Source organism: Lissotriton helveticus, chromosome 1_1, assembly GCF_964261635.1.
Source record: "Lissotriton helveticus chromosome 1_1, aLisHel1.1, whole genome shotgun sequence".
Lineage (NCBI taxonomy): Eukaryota > Metazoa > Chordata > Amphibia > Caudata > Salamandridae > Lissotriton > Lissotriton helveticus.
Window position 1 is genome coordinate 652,154,400 of NC_136057.1, and position 20,769 is coordinate 652,175,168.

Below are 20,769 nucleotides of genomic sequence, written 5' to 3' on the forward strand. Positions count from 1 at the left end.
TGACTCCTAGGGCCCACAGGTCATGGACCCCCACACCCACAGACCATGCACAAATTTTCAGCATCATCTCACACTCCTCGCTCACCATGAAGCACCAGATCAACACCATCTCATCATCCTGCTTCCATACACTATGCCTGCTCTGAAAGATCTTCAAGTGGATCTCCACCGAGTCCAGAAAGACGGTGACCCATGCACTCATCAGCAGCAGTGGACATCACCCAGAAACTCTTCAAGAAACTGCAAAGCATCCAGAACTCCTCCGCCCGACTAATCTTCAATGTTCCCCACTGCAGACACATCACCAGCCCCCTGAGAGACCTCCACGGGCTCCTAGTCAACAAAAGAATCACCTTCAAGTTCCTCCCACATGCCCACAAAGCCCTACACAACATGGAACCTGCATATCTCAACCACCACCCCACATTCCATGCACACACCAGAGACTTCCACTCCGCCCATCTGGCCCTGGGCGCCATAACACATATCCGCAAGACCATGGCCAGGGAAACATCCTTCTCGTACCTCACAGCAAAGACCTGGAACCACCTGCTTCTCCACTTAAGGCAATCACCATCACCACCCCAATTCATGAAGGACCTCAGGATCTGGCTTTTCGACTGAACCACAGTGCATAAAACAGATGAGCAGTCTACCCCCACCCCTCCAGCTCCTTGAGACCCTTACAGTTGAGTAGTCATGCTTTACAAGTCTATTGATTTGATTTTGAATCAATTTCTTAAATCATACAACTGTATGGGTGTGGGCAGGCAAAGGGTGAGGATAGTATGCTGTATTTACAACCAAAATGTGTTTTTCTATTTCTTACACAAAGCCCACTGAAATAAAAAAAAAAAACCATTCACCACTTTGCGCACGACATTGTAACTTAAAATAAAGTATGACTCTTAATGCCAATCAATGTAGACAAAGCAATCTGTACAAAAAATAATCAAAAAAGAAATTATTGTAGCAAAGAAAGTGAAAGTAATCAGATAATAAATATTATACTTACAAGTTGGGCTGTTGGGCGTTTTCAGATCAATGAACTCATTGAATCGTGTTAGAAATTCAGTGTTGTTGTCTGACACTTTTAAATCAGTACAATAGTCCCTGTATAAAACAAAATGTTTTCAATGTCATTATGTATATATATATATTTGTATCATAGTTTAGCAAGGTGCTTCAGAAGCTATAAAAAGTAAATCCTGAAAGATGCTCTTGACCCCAACACATTTGATCTGGAGATACTGATAGGGAAATTTTTGCAGTTCACCAGATCCAGCTGATATTCTTACCTTCTGTTGATAGAATTACATTTTAGCAAAGGGGTTTATTTTATATTTGGCATCTCCAACAGAGAAACCACGGCATATAATTGACATTGTTTTTCAATTTAAATATGTACTCCTTCCTGATGCAATAGATACTTTATGTATGTGTTATTTCTAGAGCCCGAGCCTTGCTAAAAGATCATTGTATTCATGGCATTACAAATTGATTGCAGCTGTTTTGCATTCATATTATTGATGAATTCAATCCATTAAATCTCTAATTAGGAACACACAAAACTAGAAAAAAATAAATAAATCACTCATCTGCAAATTTCATCTCTCCTTCCAAGTTTGGAAAAATTATAGGAAGGTGTTTTTTTCACTAGAGCAGCAATAAATAGCAACCTCAAATAAATTACAAAACAGAAAGTATTTTTTTTTTTTAATCAGACTCATGTACTGAAATATTTAGATTAAACCAGTCTAAACGATGTTGAGGACCTAGAACTGCTATATGAAGCACATATTCCACCATGGCCCACATCACCCAATCCTCCCTAAAACAATAAATAAATCTACCAGGTTGATATTTTACTCCAAGTATAATCATCACAAGAATAAAATGATGCTGTAATTCTACCTTTTCAAACCTATTATTAAAAAAGACAAGCAAGAAGACAATGAGTAACCAGCATCTTCAGTTTGAGCAGTTGTATGAAACCAATGCTGGCTGTGGTATTTCAACAAACCTTGGTGCAATGAATGTGTAGCCAGCTTCATCAAAGTGGTCTGGTTTCAGTGTTTCAGAATCTGTAAAATCACAGGTTAATCAGATGATCAGATCTGGCAAATCACAATCTCAGTATTGATCAACAACCTTTTGCAGGGCAATAAGAAATGTAATTGTCAAAACCTACAGAGTCAAATGCAGAACAATTCTATTAGTTCATTAAAGGGGTTTAACATTATTGATTTCATAAGCATTACTTTGATAAATTATTGATCATGTATCGCGTTATAAAGAATGGCAGATAAAGAGGATATTGTTACATAGATATGTTTTTTTTTTTAATTCTGCTTGGATTTGTCTATTATTTTTGAAAGCTATTAACATAGTGTCTATTTGGCTATAAATCTATTGGAATGGATCATACTTACGATTCTGGAGCGGATGTGATTAGAGGGTGTTCTGTTTTGCCTCCCATCCTCTTCTCTAATTATATTAACTAGTCGTTTCTCTCTTTATCTGATAACCTCTACCGATTATGTTCTGTTAAGAGTTTATGAAGTTCAATAGTAATAAGATAGTGAAAATGTGATTTATAAAAAATAATTGATATGCGTATGCTGTTTTTTAACAAACTCTAAGGTAATATGGTATAAGTAGTCTATATATTAAAAATTATTTGTATGCAAGTTACAAAGGGACTCTGCTTTGAGACTGGTGGAAAACAATTTGTTGTTATTCTGTCTTGCAGACAGGTCTAATAATGTCAGTTGCATATTCTTATTGAACAGATAAGACCTGATTCACAAAGGTAAACTTCCACTTTTGTGTAAGTTTACGTTTTTAAGTTATTCACAGACTACAAGTTAATAACATGTTTATGACTCTAGACACTCCGCAGTCGGTGTGGAGAACTCAGCACATAAGATAGGACACTTTTGTATAAATTTACCTTTTTTTGGTGTTCACAAACTATGTGGTAATAGAAAGTTTATGACTGCAGAGACTCCGCAGTTGAGTCAGGGAGCTCAGCACATGAAAAGATAGGCCTATATTTATGTGAAGAGTACTATACCCCAATGGCGGAGTTTCAACAGTCATAAACGTACTATTTACTTATAGTATGTAAATACCAAAGAAACCATAAATTCACACAAAAGTGTTTTCCTCGTGATTTAGGCCCATAATGTGTAAGTCGAATAATTCAGTCATTGGGCATTGTATGTTTTAAGTACAACTTTTACATATTCCCGTAGATGAAGAATTTCAATGTATAGAATTTCATCATGGTAAAATGTTTACAATCATACAACCAGTTGCACTCTTTCTATTTCTTATAGCTTAGCAAGCTTAATAATTTTTTATCAATACTTTATAATCCATACAAACTACAGCAAACTGTGTGAATATATTTGGGTGTTTGAAAGCCCATCATCTCACATTGTTTAGTGATTTTTAATTTTCATTTCTGGCTTAGGCAAGAAAACCCCCCCAACAAGAGGGCTACATCCTTGGGCTTTACATGTGGATTTGTTGGTGAGATCTGTAGAGATGACCTGGTGTGGTGAACATTCCATTGGCCATCCGCTAGACTACACCACTTTTTTGTCCCCTCTAGTATTGTTCTCCAGTGCATTGGTGTTAACTTTATCTGGAGTGCCCAGGACCGCTTTAGAACTGTGTTTATATTACTTTGTTCCTACACTATTTATAACTTTCAAGACTGTTGAAACTAAAGAGGGCATTGCTGTGACTCTCACAGCTTGGGTAACCTTAAGCATCAGAAAAGGACTTTGTTATCAGTACATAATTAGTCTCTTGGTCATATAATATTTATTTATCATAACTGGACAAGCGATTTGGGCTCAACTTATGTAAACATTTGGAAATATATATTCATTTTCTTGAATTTAAAACGATTTGTTATATACATTGACTCAGGAAAATATTCAATGATTGCACTTGTAGAAAACAAAGACAATACTTGCAAATAAATAAATAGTAAATCAATAAAAATATTTTGCAATGAAACACATATTAAAAATAAAAGATGCTTTAAAGCAGACGTGGAAATACATAATGTATCAACATAAAGTTTCTTTGTGCTATTTCACTATAATGAAAATGAGAATGATGAGAACCAAGGAATGATGAGGAATACAAAGGAGAAGATCCAATAGGAAGAAAATATAACTTTTGTAAAGAATTCCAAGGAACTGGAAAATACTTGCCCTTCATTTTGCCTTTTTTGGCTGTGAACATCCACCAGAAGGAGAAAGCAGGGGAATAGAAAAAACAGGGTAAAGCAAAGGGGTCACAAACAATATTTTATTCAATGAACCCCTTGAATAAAGATATTGTAAAGAGATCAGCGGTTTGTTTTTAAATACATGTTCTACAGAGAGGAATCTCTTTTGTAGACAGTATGTGTTATATGTTACACATTAACTTCATTTTGGATGGAGAGGTTATGTTCTTGTAATATGCACCTAATATGGAGATTTACAAAATGTACTTATGACCTGAAATCAGAGTTCACAAAAGCTAATTAATTTGTATGAGTTGTGCGATTGCAGATAGTTGTATACAATGAACTTGGTAGAGAGAGGTCATCACTATCCATTTGAAACTTACAGAACAAGACAATTCTTTTCTCTTCTCTTGTATGATTTAACGTTTAAGACTAAACAAAGCACAAACAACCAAGTTGGAACTAACTGGACATAGAAATGTTGAGTAAAAGTGTATTTGGGTTGTATTATGAAAGTTACAAACTATGGTGCTTCAATTAAAATAATTTTGTAGGACTTCAGGTTTGCTGTAAAATCATATAACTGTATCTATATCTTTAAAAGCGATGCCAATGAATGTTCCATAAGGGGAACATTAGAAATAATTAGAACATGTTACATTCTAATTATATAACTATGATCCCTGTATAAAATCTCTAATTTCCTAATTACCGATGGCATCTGCTATCTATAGTTGCTTGTAGTAATGAAATGAGGTAGATGCTCAACTGTCATAACATATTAAAGTTGATTTTTAATACCACAATGCCTCCTTCCAGAGCCAGCAGCCAAAGTGAAAGGAAGGTGATGGAGCAATTTAAAAGCATGACAACAGAATCTTGCTTTCCATTCATATGGTTTGTTTTTCTAAAACAAACACAGAAGAGCAGACAAGTGACTTTTTTGTTGCTCTAAAAATACAATACTAATATGCTTTTGCTACAAATTACCAGCTACTTTTGATGTGCTTAATTTTACATTAGAATCCACTTTAATTCTTCATGTCTGCAACCATACTACCTTGTTCACATTGAAAGAGAAATACATGATTTAAGTGGTTTGTAGGAAGGGTTATGTTACCATAAAATACTCTCTACTGTACATTTGAAGGACATTGTATGTCACCTTGGAGTTCCCTGGTCATATAAAAGGAGCTCAGTTTCCGACCTCATTCTTCTGTATGGTCACAAAACTCCTTCCTCTGTGGCTTTCAATATCGTTATAATGTACAGCAGGCGGTATGTTAGTTCATATATAACATTTACAGGTCTCTTGCTTGTCCTGTACTCAGCCATCATTATTACCTGGAAGTTAACGTAACCAAAAGACAGACAGCTGGCCAGCGGCCCTGTAGTAAGGTATCACATTTCTTTTTGTTTCGTTTGCTTTCTAACAGCTTTAATTGATGCAGATATGTCGATGAATGTACAATATCACTTGTTTTTATGTGCAATGGGAATGATGCTTCAGCAACAAGCAATGCATCTTAATTCTTAGTAGCTTCAAACAATTTCACAATTCATGTAAATGCCAGCGTTCGATAAGGCTGCTCTGTTTTTTCCAAGACATTTGGCAGGTTTTATACACAACCAAGTCAAGTACAGATCTGAAATGTTTCTCTGGTGTGTATACAGTGTGTCTATTTCTTGCCTGTGTGCCAAAAAGGTCAGAGCTTCTGGACACAATTGAAAAAGGACACGGGTAAGCAATGATTCCGGATGTTCATGAAAAGGGTTATTGGCAAAAGCCTAAAAGACAAGAATCATATTCTATTTATATAGAATATTTCTTACCCTTCCATGTTTTCAGAGGGTTCGAATCATTGCTGAAGTTACAAATCACACTTATGAAAACATGGGCGAAAAGTCAGAATCCCTTGAGTTGAGAACTGCACAATTGAGAAAACAGACAAAACACTGCTGGTTGGGACCACTGTTGAGAGATCGTTGTCAGTTATTGCCGTTGTTGTCAGTACTTACATCTGGCCTGAGTTATGGTTTCATCTAGCTTGGCTTTTATGTAGTAAAAACTGTATTGTGGCAATACCAAGGCGAGGCTGAAACAGGAAGCAAGACAATCATTAGCCTAACTCGAAATTAACATTTTAGAAAAAGAGAAAAAAACAGAGGAACGGATAAATTGACAATTCGCTTCACATAAAAAATAAAAAGGAAGTTATGCCTTTCACTGACTATTCATGTTGGTGAGAAAGTATGAATGTATTTAATGTAATGACCTGGTGAATGGGGCACAGACTAATAAATCAGGAGATAAGTAAGTGAAACAAGTCATTTCTAGCAAGAAAACCAACACTGGCTTAAATTGAAATACATTTCGAAATCCTTAACACAGATTCTCGTGTTTAAAATTCAGCTATAATAAAGTTGGATGCGCTACAGCTGATAACCCTTCATGTCAAATTTGTCAAGGAGTTTGCCTAAACCTGGAAATCTGGAAATGTACTAGGGAGGTTTGGTTGGGCAGAGAAAGCTTCAGTTAATGGACTCTATATGCAGTTCTGGCAATTCCAGTCCATGTCTTATTCTCCCTACTTAAACGACCAACGTTATAAAATATTTACTTCTGGAATGCTCTATTTCACAAATATTTTGAGGTAACACCACTGCCTAAAACATATCTACTTATAAATCAAAATCAAACCAAATAATAGATTCTTACTTCTTAATTAGACAATGTAGGGTAGGTCTTTGTTCTCCAGATATAGTGGTAGGGACTGCCTATTGATCTGGCCCATACAGGTTAAATGCTTCTCCAGTAAACCAACTAGGACCCCAAAGGATTCAGGGAACAGTTTCTCAGTAAATAAAATAGACCTGGTAAATCTGACATCCTTGGTGTGATTTTCCTCCAAACGCTGTGCCTTCTCTCCTCCTGTTTGGCTGAATAACCTTTTGTTGGGCTTAGGACTCTGCACACATTACCACTGGTAACCAGTGCTAGAATGTTTGTGCTCACGCCTGTAAACATGGCAAAATTAACTTACACTCAATTGGCACATGTAAATCCCAAATAAAATGATTCTTCATGTACCCAGGGTCTGTAAATTAAATGCTACAAGTGGGCATGCAGCTCTCATTGTGTCACTCAATTTCTTAAACATGTCTCAGGCCTGCTATTGCAGCCTGTGCCCAGTTTATACTGCCCTTTAGCCTAGGCAAAATAACCTTTTTGCCATACCTTAAACTTCATTTTGAATACATATGTCACACCCTAAGGAAGGTTCTAAACAGCCCTTATGGGAGAGTGCAGTGTATTGAAAAAGTTGGACACGTACTTTCAGCTTTTACATGTCCTTGTAGTTAGAAACTTTTACATTTGTTTATTAATACTGCAAGGCCTATCTCTCCAATAGGATAACATCATGTTACCTTACTGCATGTAATAAGTGATAGCATTTGACTGGGAGAAGGTGGGAATGTCAATGTAATTTAAAAACCTCATTATTGATAAAGTCAGATTTTACATCACAATTCAGAAAATGACACTTTTACAAAGTTGGAGTCTTCTTGCCCAAACCATTTGATGATTGCAACTTGTTTCCTGGGTCACATAGCTAGGTGTAGTTGGCCGCTAGCCTTTGTGTTTTCCTCCCAGACAGTATCACACAGGGGGCCTGAGTGCTGGCTGTATAGGCCACCCTGACCTGATGGGAATGGTGGATCTGTGACCTACCCCACTTGCACTTCAAAGGAGCTGCCTCAGCACACACACAAAAACTTTACACTAGCCTTTTCCTGACTCCAGACATCCTAGGACCTGGGCAGGGGAAGAAAGGAAATTCCAGAACAAGTCTAGAGTTTCTCTCACTTCAAACCTGGCACCAGGTTTACATATTGATCCTTAGAACAGCTCTTCAGATCACTTTTGGACCTAAGGAAGACTCAGAAGAAGGACTACTCTGCCGCCCTCCTTCTGGAAGTATGACCCTGTTGTCTGTTGTACATAGGCCTGGCCTGCTGCCTGAAGAAGGAAGACAGGAACTGTTCCTTGAAAGCAGTACTACCAGAGTGAATCCAAGGGCTAGCTGACTGGCCTCCTGTGCTGAGCTACAGGGACATACCAAGCATTGGAGACTTGACCTGCCCTGCACCTCATCCCAGCTGCATGATTTCAACTGGACCTGCATGTGCCCAGCTGCTGGGCTTTGCAGGAGTGTGTGCGTACCCGCAAGAGGTGCCCCTCAGGCCCTACACCCTTGACTGGCATCAATATGTACTAATTCTGACACAACTGGTTGGAAAAGCATGAGTCAATGACCCATCAAAAGTTCATTATACATGTATGCCTCCCTAGGCCATATGTGAAACTAGAGAAAGGGATAAACGCATGCAGTCTAAACCGAACCTAAATGAGCAGTCCAGCCCAAATTGTTAGGTCACATAGCCTTTAAACAACACAAGCTAACAAACGATGGGTTCTATTTTGTTGTTTCCCAGTGGTTTGAGTTTGCTTTGCCTAGAGAGGGATTCAGTACCTTCAATTGATTCCAATAGGGTCTAAAGTAACCTTCACAAGAATGTGGCTCACGGTTTCTGTTATAAAAGAGATGTACTGAAAAATGATTGAAGGAACTGCTTCCCTTAACATTTAACATTTTTAGTACTGTCCTATTGAGTCTTCCCCCAAAGGATTGGGTGCCATGCCTGATGTATCTAGGAACACAAGCGGAAACTAAAAGATGAGGCTGGAACGTTCTAGAATATCTACTGTTCTTATGTAAATGGAATTCAGCTTTGGAGGTTATGTAGACTGCTCTTTCTATGATGAATTCCAGACTAATTTCAAATTGCTGACGCTTTTTTTAATGGCACAGAGGAGTCAAAACGTGATAGAAGTAACCATCAAAAAAAGAATTCTTAAAGATTAAGAAGTGTTGGCTCAAGCTTATTTATGTATCAATTTTTTATTTACCTGGAAATGTTCTGAATTCATGCAAGTGAACATCTCTTCCAAATGAACACTCCCAGATACCTCCTGAAAGTGTGTTTTTATGTGAAAAGAACATGTTGAATTACTACCATTTTTAGAAAGGAACTAAGCACTGTTCCATTCTCCCTCTCAGCTCTCTAAAGCCATAATGTACTTTAAAATAAATAGTTATATAAAAAAAATGAAGAATTGTACGTGGAGCATCATATTAATATTCTGAGGAATCAAATAAAAGAATTGCATGATAATGAAAAATATTGTCTGGTTGTTCCCAAATGCATTATTATTTACTATTGCTATTAAAACATAGCAGCAATCGTAGCAATGTCAATGTCCTCATGGATAATCTATTACACAGTTGGATGGCCTGCAAATACATTGAGACATTTTGGTCATTGTAAAATTCAACATGGCCGCATTCACAAGTGTATTATTGACTTATGCTGCCTGGTAATATTCTGGAAGTCAATCTACCCATAATCGGTTCCGTTCACAGGTGTCCATGTATAGGTCCTCATCCCTTTGTCGATGTATCTCTGAAAAGCAACATCAAAAAACAAGTTAAGCATGTGAATGGAATGGCTTCGCATCTGTTTGGTTCTCGTTATCGAAATACTTTTGACATTGCCAGATAGAAACACTCTCTCCAAGTCACAATGCTTCAGAACAGAAAGAGAAAATCATGCTGAAAACACACGGGAAATACTGTTTAAAAAATATATATATCTTTGTTCTAAATTTCTGGGGATTAAATGAACAAAATACAAACTGTGCTACAAACTTAGCCTTGAGAATGTGACGTCTATTGCCAGTAAAATTAATTATGATTAGGGCTCCCGGGTTTATGGTATTTATCTTTTTTAACATTTCTGTCTGTATTTATCCATATTCATTTTTTGGCCATTTTATCTGTATTTATCTATATTTATTTTGTGCTTTGGGTAGAAATGAAGTTCTAAAACTATATTTCACTATTTATTTAAATCTACAGGTTCTTTCACCCAAAAATTTGCTGCACTCTCATATGATAATTCATGTATTTAATCGGTTATATCATGTGCTTTGAGAAATAAGATTATATGTATAGTAGATGTGGCTGTTGTGCTTTGTCTAATTTGTGATGATATGCTTTGGGAGCAGCAGGAATATATTTGGGTAAAAAGAACTAAAGCTCACCTTGTAGACAGCAAGAAGATGTCTGAGAAATAGGAAATAAATTTCACCTTGTATAGATAATAGCAGGTGTTGACTTGGACCATGGCATGCATGGAACACATGTGTGATGCTTGCAGCATGGGTTTGAATTAATTCACTTGCTGCCTTTAGTAAGAAATGTGCTATGCAAACAAATGATGGATGACCCCCAGTCAAGAGATCTGGGTTGAATCCATTGTTCTTTTTTTCACCATGCCACCCCAGTTTAGATCAAGCCATGTGCAAATTTGTATTGACCCTGCTCCTCCTGGGAACAGTCCAGCCTGAACTGCCAATCAAGGTCCTCCCTGGACTGGAAAGAAGCATCCTGGGACCGGGTTCAATGTATTACCCCTCATCAACAGGCTAGCTTGAATCCAGTGGCATGGTGAGCAAGGGACCCATGTCTGGGCATATCCACACCACTTAGGGCAGAATGTGCTACACAAACAAATGATGGATGGAATGCTGAATATATCCTTGATTCAATCCCATTCAAGATATCTAGGTTAAATCCATTGTTTTTTTGGTCACCATGCCACCCAAGTTGTGTTTGTTGTCACAGCACTCTAGTAAGAAATGGGCACAAATATTTTGTAGGACCAGCAAGTGTTTCATGAGTATGATCAGATTCAATATAGGAATTTACTGCGGTGAGGTGAAAAGTGACTGTTGAACTAATTGAGTACTACTATATACAGCTTTCACAGAAGAAAAGGCCAGATTTCATATCATATACGTGAATGTGTAATATCATTTATATGGAAAGCATGACTCAATAATGCCTCACACTATTAGACTAAGGTGGTAGTGAGGGCAGTGCCCCTAGTGTGAGGATCCATTTACTGTTTTCAAACCTCACAGACTGAACAGAAAGGTGTTGTGGCAAATCTTGTCACACCTATAAAGAAAACAAGATTAAATTGCCTGAATTTGAAACAAAAAAATAAGGATTTAACAGAAAAGTCATCGATTAACACAAACAATTTATTTGTACAACCTGACATATTTCAGAGTATATTGATAATGCCTAAAGCCAATAGTTTTGGCTTGCAATCTTAGCTATGACTAAAACGTAAAAAATGCCACAAGCAGCCTAAAACCCTGCATAAAATTAATTTTGCCTAGAATTAATTATATTGCTTTATGTATGTAGTTCATCTCTGAGAAAAAAGAATAGAAAGTGAGGCAATTCAGAATACTTTTAAGATGAAAAGTAACCACTTATGTATTGCAGTGCTGGTACCCTATAGGAGTTGGATGGTTCACCAAACAGCTAGTTGCGTGAACTAAGAGAGACATGCTCCTTCGGGATGGAACCAAAGTCCAAACTGCATATTATAAAAGATGTGGTATAAATAGGGTTTGCGACAACTGCGCTGTCAAGTCAGATCTAACAATGAACACTATTATGTTTGGTTTACTATGTCGGACAGTTAGTTGCCATGCATTTTGTGTGTGTGTTGCATAAATACATCCTATTTGAAACTAATTAACAAGATAAAAAATAAACAGAATATATAATACGTAAACAACACCAAATAAATGTGAAATCTATACAGTCAGACAAAGATCGTAAATGTTAGCAATATGTAACTCACTGTTGAGCAAGCATTGAACCTAACACATGCATGGAAAGTCAATGTTCACTTTGATTTGAAAATGTCGATTGCTCCAAAAAAATGTTTTGCATATGTTAATTTTAAGGGTTGAGATTTTACTTAAAATAACACGTCTTATAACTTAACTAATAAACGTGTTTGTATTAATTATTTCAAACATGTAAAATATTGAGGGACCATACAAGTGTGTTAAAACATCTGCCATAACACTTAGAACAATTTAACCAAACATGGTAAAATCCATAAAAGATATATTGATATTACAAATACTACTTGCAACTTTTTGAAATAAGCCTTTAGTTTTATGAGGTATGTTTGATTGCCTTATGCTGGATATATTCCAGTTTATTTGTAATTGCTAATCTCCTTCGCACAGCTGTGATCTGATTTGCTAATGCTGTCCGTTGTAGTACTGTTTAACAACATTAAAACCTGGACTACATTCAGTATGGTATCTCCCTAGCTTAAAACAGTTGTATGACTATTTTAAAACAGGAACAACAGTATTTGGATTGCCTTCAAATTGCATGAAAACAGAAATAATAATTTGTTTACATTTGTTCTCCAAAACATACTAGGCTGCCACATCTCCTAAACAGGCTCTCAATGCCAGGAAGTGAAATTGAAGTGATTATACTATTATGAATCCCAACTCACCACCCGATTTCAAATGCTGCAATACTCACCCTAAAGCTCTTCAAAGCTCTAATCTTGTATGACCCTCCAAGCGCTTTCAGAACAATTCTCTGTATGTTGTCTAACTTCCTAGCCTCATGGGCTATATCAATGTGCATTGCAACTCTTGGAGTCCTCATTGGGAGGCAAACCAAGCTGCCCCACAGCTCGACTCCTCATCCTCCTCAAGGCACTCGCTCAGATCAAGGATCACTAGCTCAACCTCATCCTTCCTTGTGTTTATGAGGTTTTATTGTATAGTCATCTCTTTCCTTATCCCACTGCACCCACAGACATGACGTTATACTATTAACACAAGAAAAGGTTAGTTTCTTCTTAGCCAGATCAGGGGTCTAACAGTGGACCTTCTTGGCTAATAGCCCTGCCGTTGGAAGATCTGAATTTCAGATCATGATGCCCTCACATACCTGTTAGGGTGTCATGCTTCATCATAGGGCGCTCCTCGTCAGGCCGTCGATGCAATGCCTGATGGGCCTGGGGGCTCTTTTTCGGAGATCATTTTGATCTGACGATGGCATAAGGATGAATGCAAGAGAGGGGATACCTAAGTAGCAGGAAGTCGGAGGAGGCTAGGTGCGATCAGTGCGTCTCGACCGCCTTAAAGGGTCCTCCACTATGACCGGGACCCTCCGCCTTCTTAAGGAACTTTGTCCAACCTCCAGAGAGGTGGAAAATTAGACCGGCTTGACCGGCCAATCATATTGGGTGACTCCCTAATAGAGGTTAACCCCCCAGCCCCAATACTTTTTTAAAGGTTCAGGGTAAGAGGCAGAATTATGCTAGCCCAGAAATGAGAAGAATGGGGGATGACTGGAAGTAGTTCCTAGTACAGCCCTTTGTATGTCAGAATCTACAGTTAGGTGAAAATATGCTCTTGGAATAGTAAACAATATACTTATTTCTCCTTTCTGTCTTTCCAGGTTTGTGTTGGACCCCACTAAGTAAAGAGAGAGTTGCTTAACAAGAACAGATGAAGATGCACTTGGGATGTAGAATATGCTTCCTTTCATGTTTCTCTAGGAACTGGATCATTCCAAACTGCTGGGCTAACACTAGTACACCTAATTACAGCAACAGGAGTCCTGTGGACAGGCTGTATGAACTAAGTTAAAGAGACTAAGATATGTAGCGTATCTGGGAGAAACAATTAACTGCATCTACCTCATAAATACCTTACTCGACGAAAGCTTCTCAGAGAAGAAAACATTGTGACAAACCTTGGTCCTACATTTTTTAGAAGCCCTGTTTTTGGAAGAAGTGCTTTCTGCCCATGGGGACATTAACATTGAGGAGGGCTTTCTGCCCATGGAGGCATTAATATTGATGCTGTCCCCAATAGACCTGTTCTGGCCCCAGGAGAACCCTGAGAAGATGTTCAAATGTATAAAAAAGGTACAAGACCTATCCAGGAAGCCACAAGCCAGGAGTCTGGCATGCAGCATGGAAGTTGATTAAGTAATACTAAACAAAAGAGTAACAAAAAGAAGGCAAAAAGGAAAATCTACAAAAAGAACAAGAAATATGAAATTTCAAGATGTGGGTATATCATCTGATTCAGTGGTGTCGCTTGAATCCACCACTACTCCCCAGGGCCCAGCACCCCCTTGTGCTGCCTCAAAACCAGTCGAGCAAGTGAGGTCACATATTAGGGTGGTGCTGAGACCTGCTCAGACTGATCATGATATACCAGTGGCTTCCAATGTGGAGGAGGCTCACTTTGGTATAGTTGGGGGGGGGAGAAAGTCTGGAGAAGAACATTTGATGGGGATTAATATCAATTCTACTGATTATGTCATCTGGGTGCTCTAATTTGTCGTAATTTTTGCTGGATCGGAGTCAGAAGGATGGCTAAATAGATCCTGCAATTTATCTCTGCTGTACTCGATCCCTCAGCTGGCAAAAATGTCCATGAAGGACATCTCCTTGGTTGTACAGCCAAAACCCTGCAAGTCATCTGTGGCCTGGCCTTATGTAGGGGTACGCTTTACTCCAGTGTGGTGGCAGAAGAAGTTTTGAAATTCTCAGATGAGCTCATGCAGGCAGGCTTTGATATTTATGCTTCTCCTTCCCCACTGCAGGCTATCCTGCCATCTTAGTTAATGGCCACCAAGAGGCAGGGGTTTGGGTGGGATCCTCACCCCCCCTCTTTCATTAATTTTCCCCCTCCCCTGATTATGGGAGACCAGGAGGGAACTGGCCTAGAGAAGATCTTAATTGTGAAAATGGAGGTGAGCAGCCAAATTTTCACTAACCGGGTTGAGGGATCTGAAAAGCAGGACTATGTCGGGGACCATCAATACACAAAAGGAGTTCTCAAAACCCCTTTTTCAGAGACCCTGATGACATCGGAATCAACTTTTGTCTTGAAACTGAGCTGGCATGAAAAAGGAACTTGGTGTCACTCTTGCAGGTCATTAAGGTCAATTAAGTGGTGAAAGCAGCCATTCAAGAAACCTGGGAATCAGAGGACCGGGGTTGCCTGGTTATGTTGTCTTCAGTTTAAAAGCATTTTGGGAGACATGACGGGGGCCTTGCCATTTTGTTTTCTGCTATGCATGATGTTGTGGTGTCTGTCCTTTCCACAAATTCTCACAGCTTTCAAGTTGTATCCATATCTGGGCTGTAATCTGTTGCGACAGGGAGGGGGAGAAGAAGGAATGCCCTGATCGGAGTAGAGGGGATTATACAGGATCTTCAACATGATTCTCATTAAAACATATTTCTCCCTGAATTTTTTTAAACATGTTCATTTCCCGGGAATTGGTTACTGCTGTTAGGTCACACCCAAACTCATATTGTTTGAGTGCCCATCATTGTGATGGGCGATTTTAATAAAAATAAACCCTCCTAGGCAGACAAGGGACTTTTTTCATTGGGATTAAGATATGGCATTGAATATTGCCTGTCAGGTCTTGGGGAGTCAGGGAGGGGATCGGTCGGACAGGCACTTAAGACCCTACTTAATAGCTGCAGTGTATCTATAATAAACATTAGGTGTCCTGGAGATCATTCGGCTCAGCTTTGACAATGAGAGGGTAACATTCCTGACTGATTATGTCATAATATCCTCTGAGCATTTTGGGATGTGAAGGATCTTTCTGAGGTGACCTTAGGGGTATGACCATAAACCTCTTGTCATCACACATTTAAGGGGACCAAGACAGGAGAGAGGTGGCCTAACAGCTGGCCCATGCATTGTAAAAAGGTGAGCAGAGTTGTGTGGTCAGTCAAATTAAAATGGCATGTTATAGATGGTCTTTGGGGGTTACTCATGGAGCAACTTATTATTATTATTATTATTATTATTATTATTATTATTAATAATTAAATTTGTAATGCGCGCAGCTACCCTAGAGAGAGTTCCCCAGCGCAGGCATGTCCACTGCTGTAGACTGAGTAAATGACAAGCTAATCACTGAGAGAAAAGCCATGTCTTAAGATCCCACCGAAACTTAAGATAGATTCCTGTTTCATGGAACTGGGGAGGGAATTCCATAGTCTGGGACCAAGAAATGAAAAGGAGCGGCCGCCCATTCTGGTAAGTCTGCAACTGGGAGTTACATAATTACCTTGAGTGGATGAGCGTAGGGACCGGAAAGGGACATAAGGATGGATAAGCTCCTGAAGATAGGATGGAGCGGTCCCTTGTTTGACTTTGAAGACAAAACACAGGGTCCTAAATTTGATCCGGCTGTCAATGCGGAGTCAATGTAGGTCGCGAAGGAAGGGAGAGATGGATGTTTTCCTTGGGATGTGGCATAGGAGGTGGGCTGCGGAATTCTGGACCACCTGGAGTTTCTTCAGTATCTCCTGACTTCCACCTAAACAAAGAAAATTTTCGTAGTCCAAGCAAGAGGTGACAAGTGCCTGGACCAACGCACCTTTAAACCATACAGTAAAGGCTTTCAAAAACCTTATTTCCTGCATAAGGGATTGGGCGGCTGTAGGCCTTGTAAGGAGCAGGGTCTGAAAGGATTTTTTTAGCTCTAAAAGTCACAGACCAAGTTCTGCTAAATAAGATCATAAGGGAGGCATTTAGAGTAGGTGGGGAGCATAGGGAGAGCCTGAACAAACAATATAAGATAGCATTTAGGTAGGAATGTGACAAATTATGTGGAGGGGAAAAAAGAGAGACTCCGGACTAAGGCAATCTCTTTCCTGCATACTAGCATCCTTAAGGGCTTTTGGCTACTCTCTAACTGTGTACTGGGGCTTGTCAGACATATTAAAACAGGTGAGCGGGTAGCCCCTGGTATGCTACAGGCAAACCCACAGGCTAAGGGGACAGTTGAGAGTATCCCAATTCTTACTGTTTGTGATATTGAACTGGTGATCAAAGGTCTGAAAAGATCTAGGGCACAATGGCCAGACAGTATCCCACTGATATTATTAAACTCAATCCTCTACTCTGGGCAAAGACCTTGGCTCCTCTGTTTGGTGAAATAACCTTGAGACAAAATTTGATTGAAACTTGAAAAGGGAGTATAAGGGTACCCTTGCTTAAAAAGAGTGACGGGGAACAGCCATCCAATTATCATATGATTACCCTGCTGTATATTACAAGCAAAGTTTTTGCAAGGCATCTGTTAGGCATTTTGGAAGATTGGGTTAGTGTAGCTAGAATGTCACCCCTGATCCAAATGGGTTTTCGGAAAGGGTACTCAATTACGGGCGGCTCCGTCATTTTAAAGCTGCTGGCAGAGGATTATGCCCTCTCATGGAACCAGCCCCTGTATATGGCTTAAATCGATTTGTCTACAGCTTTTGACACCACAAGCAGAGACATTTTATGGGATAATATAGCCAGGTGGAACTGCCCCCCGGGACTCTTAAAGCTGATAGTCTAATTGCACGAGGGATCCTGGACTAGAGTGGAACTGGCGGGAGATGGGGCACTGTCCAAAAGGTTAGAAAACCCAATGGCTTGAGACAGGGGTGCATTGTGGCCCCACTCCTGTTATCAATCTATATAGCAGAAACCTTGGAGGGTTTAAGGCATGTCAGGGCCTACCCTCCTAAGTTGGGGATGATAACCATAGTTGTGTTGTTTTATGTGAATGACACGGTGCTATTAGATCTTGTGCCGGTAGGTTGCTGCTGCAATTGGATACCTTTTCTTTTTATTGTACTGGGAATGATCTAAAGTTTAATACGGCTAAAACAAAGGTAGCGTTTTTTCAAAAGGTATGAGGCTCTCTTCGAGGTTCAGATGGTGGCTCAGTTTTGTCCAAACGGAGGTGCTTAGGAATACAGTTACCTTGATGTGTTATTTAGCAATAGCCTCGATTTCTGGAGTCATGTCTTGTCACAGGAATCAAGCCCTATGGCCATTTCTGCCTCACCCCAGAGATTAGATTTGGCTTTGGGACATAAGTTAGTAAAAGTGATGAGAGAGGGGTATGATGTGAAAATAGTCTCTCTCACAGCTGTGAGGTGCTGTTACAATAAAATGGCAAGCGCTTCCAAATCATTAAAACAACCCACAGAGTCAGTGAGCAGTGCGCTGAAAGTAGATTTGGGCCTCACCAACATTCTTTTCAAATATAGGCAGGGGTTGCTCAATTATTGGGCAGGCTGGTTGAAATTGGAATGAAGGCTCTTTGAGGTATCTTCTACTACTACACCTGCCTGGGAACCTCAGGAATCAATGGATAAATAACCGGCAGGCTGTGGAAGCATCCCTTAATCTGTCTACCTGGTATTCTCCCTCAGACATGTTGGTGTTTCAACAGAAACAGGTATTTAAACGCTTAATTGAAGAGCACTCACTCAATAGTGATTCAATTGATGTAAGAAAGAGAGACGGTTTATGCACCTAGTGGAAGTTGATTTTTGTGGTTTCATTTAACCTTATTTGAGGGGCATGAAGAGTAGATCTGTGAAGATATGGGCTCTGAAGGTTAGGTTGGGCCGGGTTCCTCACTTTATCAAATGGGTTGGGCCCAACTTGAGGGGGAGGGACAGGAACTTTTGCCCTTTTTGTAATCTCCATGTTTTATCATTTTTGGATCTTATTTTTTTGTGCCTCTTTTATAAACATAAGACAAGGCCTCCTATTGCCTGTTTTTAGAAAGCTGCAGGTCCACCTCATTAGCGACTTAATAAATAGAATTTGGCACTGTAATAATATGGCGGTCTGTTGTCCTTTGGTAAAATGTCTGTCCACCGTAGCTGATAAGATTCTTCGCACCTTTTTGTAATAATGTCACTTGCTATTTGCACAACAGCATTGATTAGGAGGGCATAGCCAGTTTTAGTCTCCTTTTATTGCTCCTTTTTATTGTAAACAGTTTGCACTTTTTTATCGTAGTGTTGCACTTCTTGGTTGGTGTATCAACATTTGAAGGCTGCTGGTAATTCTACCCTATATGAATTCTCTTCTTAAAGTTTTAAACATGAAGTTTATCTCATTTTTTTTGTTCAGCTCATCATATTGTATAATGCTTTGTCAAGTAACTGTTCTTTCTGCTGCTGTCATTGACCTGTATGGTACTTATGTGGTTTTTACATGTTTGGGGATTAGGTGCGCTGTGCTGCTATAGCTGTTGAATATCCTAATCGGGGTCAGAGCTTGATTTTGTATCCATTTTAGCATGTTTTATGGGTATTTTCATTGCATTTATACCCATATAAATGTGTACATGTGTGCAAAACCTTTTATTGTTCCCCTGGCCAATATCCTTAGATTAGGAGGGTTCCAGTTGTATGCATATATTCGTTTTTATTATTGCTGACTTAAAGAATTGTCAGAAATTATTTCTTCCAGTTTTTATAACTTTTTTGTTTTTAGATATGTGGTTTGTATTGCCTAATTGGTATGAGAACAAACAAATAAAATATATTGAGTACTTAACAGCTTTCATCTTTAAAAAGAACAGTTTTGAATGGTCAAAAATGAAACAATTTAACTCTGATTCTGAATTCATAAAACATGTTACACTTTTTCACATACAACAGTTTAGTTTCTAAAATAAAATAAATAACTAATTGCAAAATTAAAAATATGCTATTGGCACTAGAAATGTCTATTATTATTCTTATAATTTCATATTTCTATTTGAATTGTTATTCAATGTTTTAAAATAATATAAAACAAAGAAGTTTTCAAACATCAGAACAAGTCAAATTCTCACCACTTCAAACTTGCTTTTATAAACAAAACATGCTTAGAAGTTATTATGTAGCATCCTCCTCTCTTAAAATACTTACAAATAATTTAAATAATTTAAATGGATTTCAATGTTTACAGAACAATTATATTTTTATAAATCTTAGTTAACACTTCCATATGTGTTACTAACAATGTTGTCATTTTTAAAAGTGTTGAAACTATATTTAAAACTCTTAGTATTTAAAATCAGTGCTCAAGAACACCAAATAAAATCATTATAAATCAAAACATTCATCAGCACATACTCATTATTTCATATATAACATACATAAAATGGAAAATAAATTCTGAAGCCACATCATCATTTGATTCTATATCTACTAGAAGAAAATTAACTATTATCCTATGGTATTTGAGCTTCGTGACTTTCATGAAACGTTACTTATATTGATAAAGATGTGTTTTTTGGCAGGTCTTTAGGAGTTGATTAGTATTGATGAACTTGCATAAATCTGTCCCCTACTACCTGTTGATTTCACATGAGAACCATATCCTATTGACTGATGTTATTCAATAATTAGTAAACATTGCCCTTTAACATTTATAGAAATCAATAATTTGCTTAATTAACTTAGCAGGAAGAAGGGACATTTTTGTATCTCTCCGTAGACTTTGATGCGATAATTAGTAACACATAAAAAGCAAAGCAGAAGTATCATTTAGGAAGTATCACCTGATTTATCCATGCTATTGCTAAAACATATGCTGCATTCCCTTTGAGCATTTTCCACACCAGTGAAGTATAACTTACAATGTAAATTTCCTATTTCTCCACAATGAAAATAACAAGTATATAGATGGATTTGCACTAAGAATTTAAATTGTCACTCATTTTGTTCAACCC

The 20,769-nt window shown here is 38.4% G+C and overlaps 1 protein-coding gene across 2 annotated transcripts in view; it reads right to left on the bottom strand.

Moving 5' to 3' along the window:
* The window catches only part of CACNA2D1 (calcium voltage-gated channel auxiliary subunit alpha2delta 1), a 1,913,432-nt gene that overhangs the window by 280,551 nt on the left and 1,612,112 nt on the right, over positions 1-20,769 (bottom strand). For both annotated transcript variants that reach the window (XM_078674178.1, XM_078674177.1), the window contains 4 exons: positions 9,717-9,778; positions 6,272-6,348; positions 2,024-2,084; positions 1,016-1,113 (listed from right to left, as the gene is read on the bottom strand). In XM_078674178.1, coding sequence (XP_078530304.1) covers positions 1,016-1,113; positions 2,024-2,084; positions 6,272-6,348; positions 9,717-9,778 — 298 coding nt within the window. The remainder of the gene's footprint in view (positions 1-1,015; positions 1,114-2,023; positions 2,085-6,271; positions 6,349-9,716; positions 9,779-20,769) is intronic.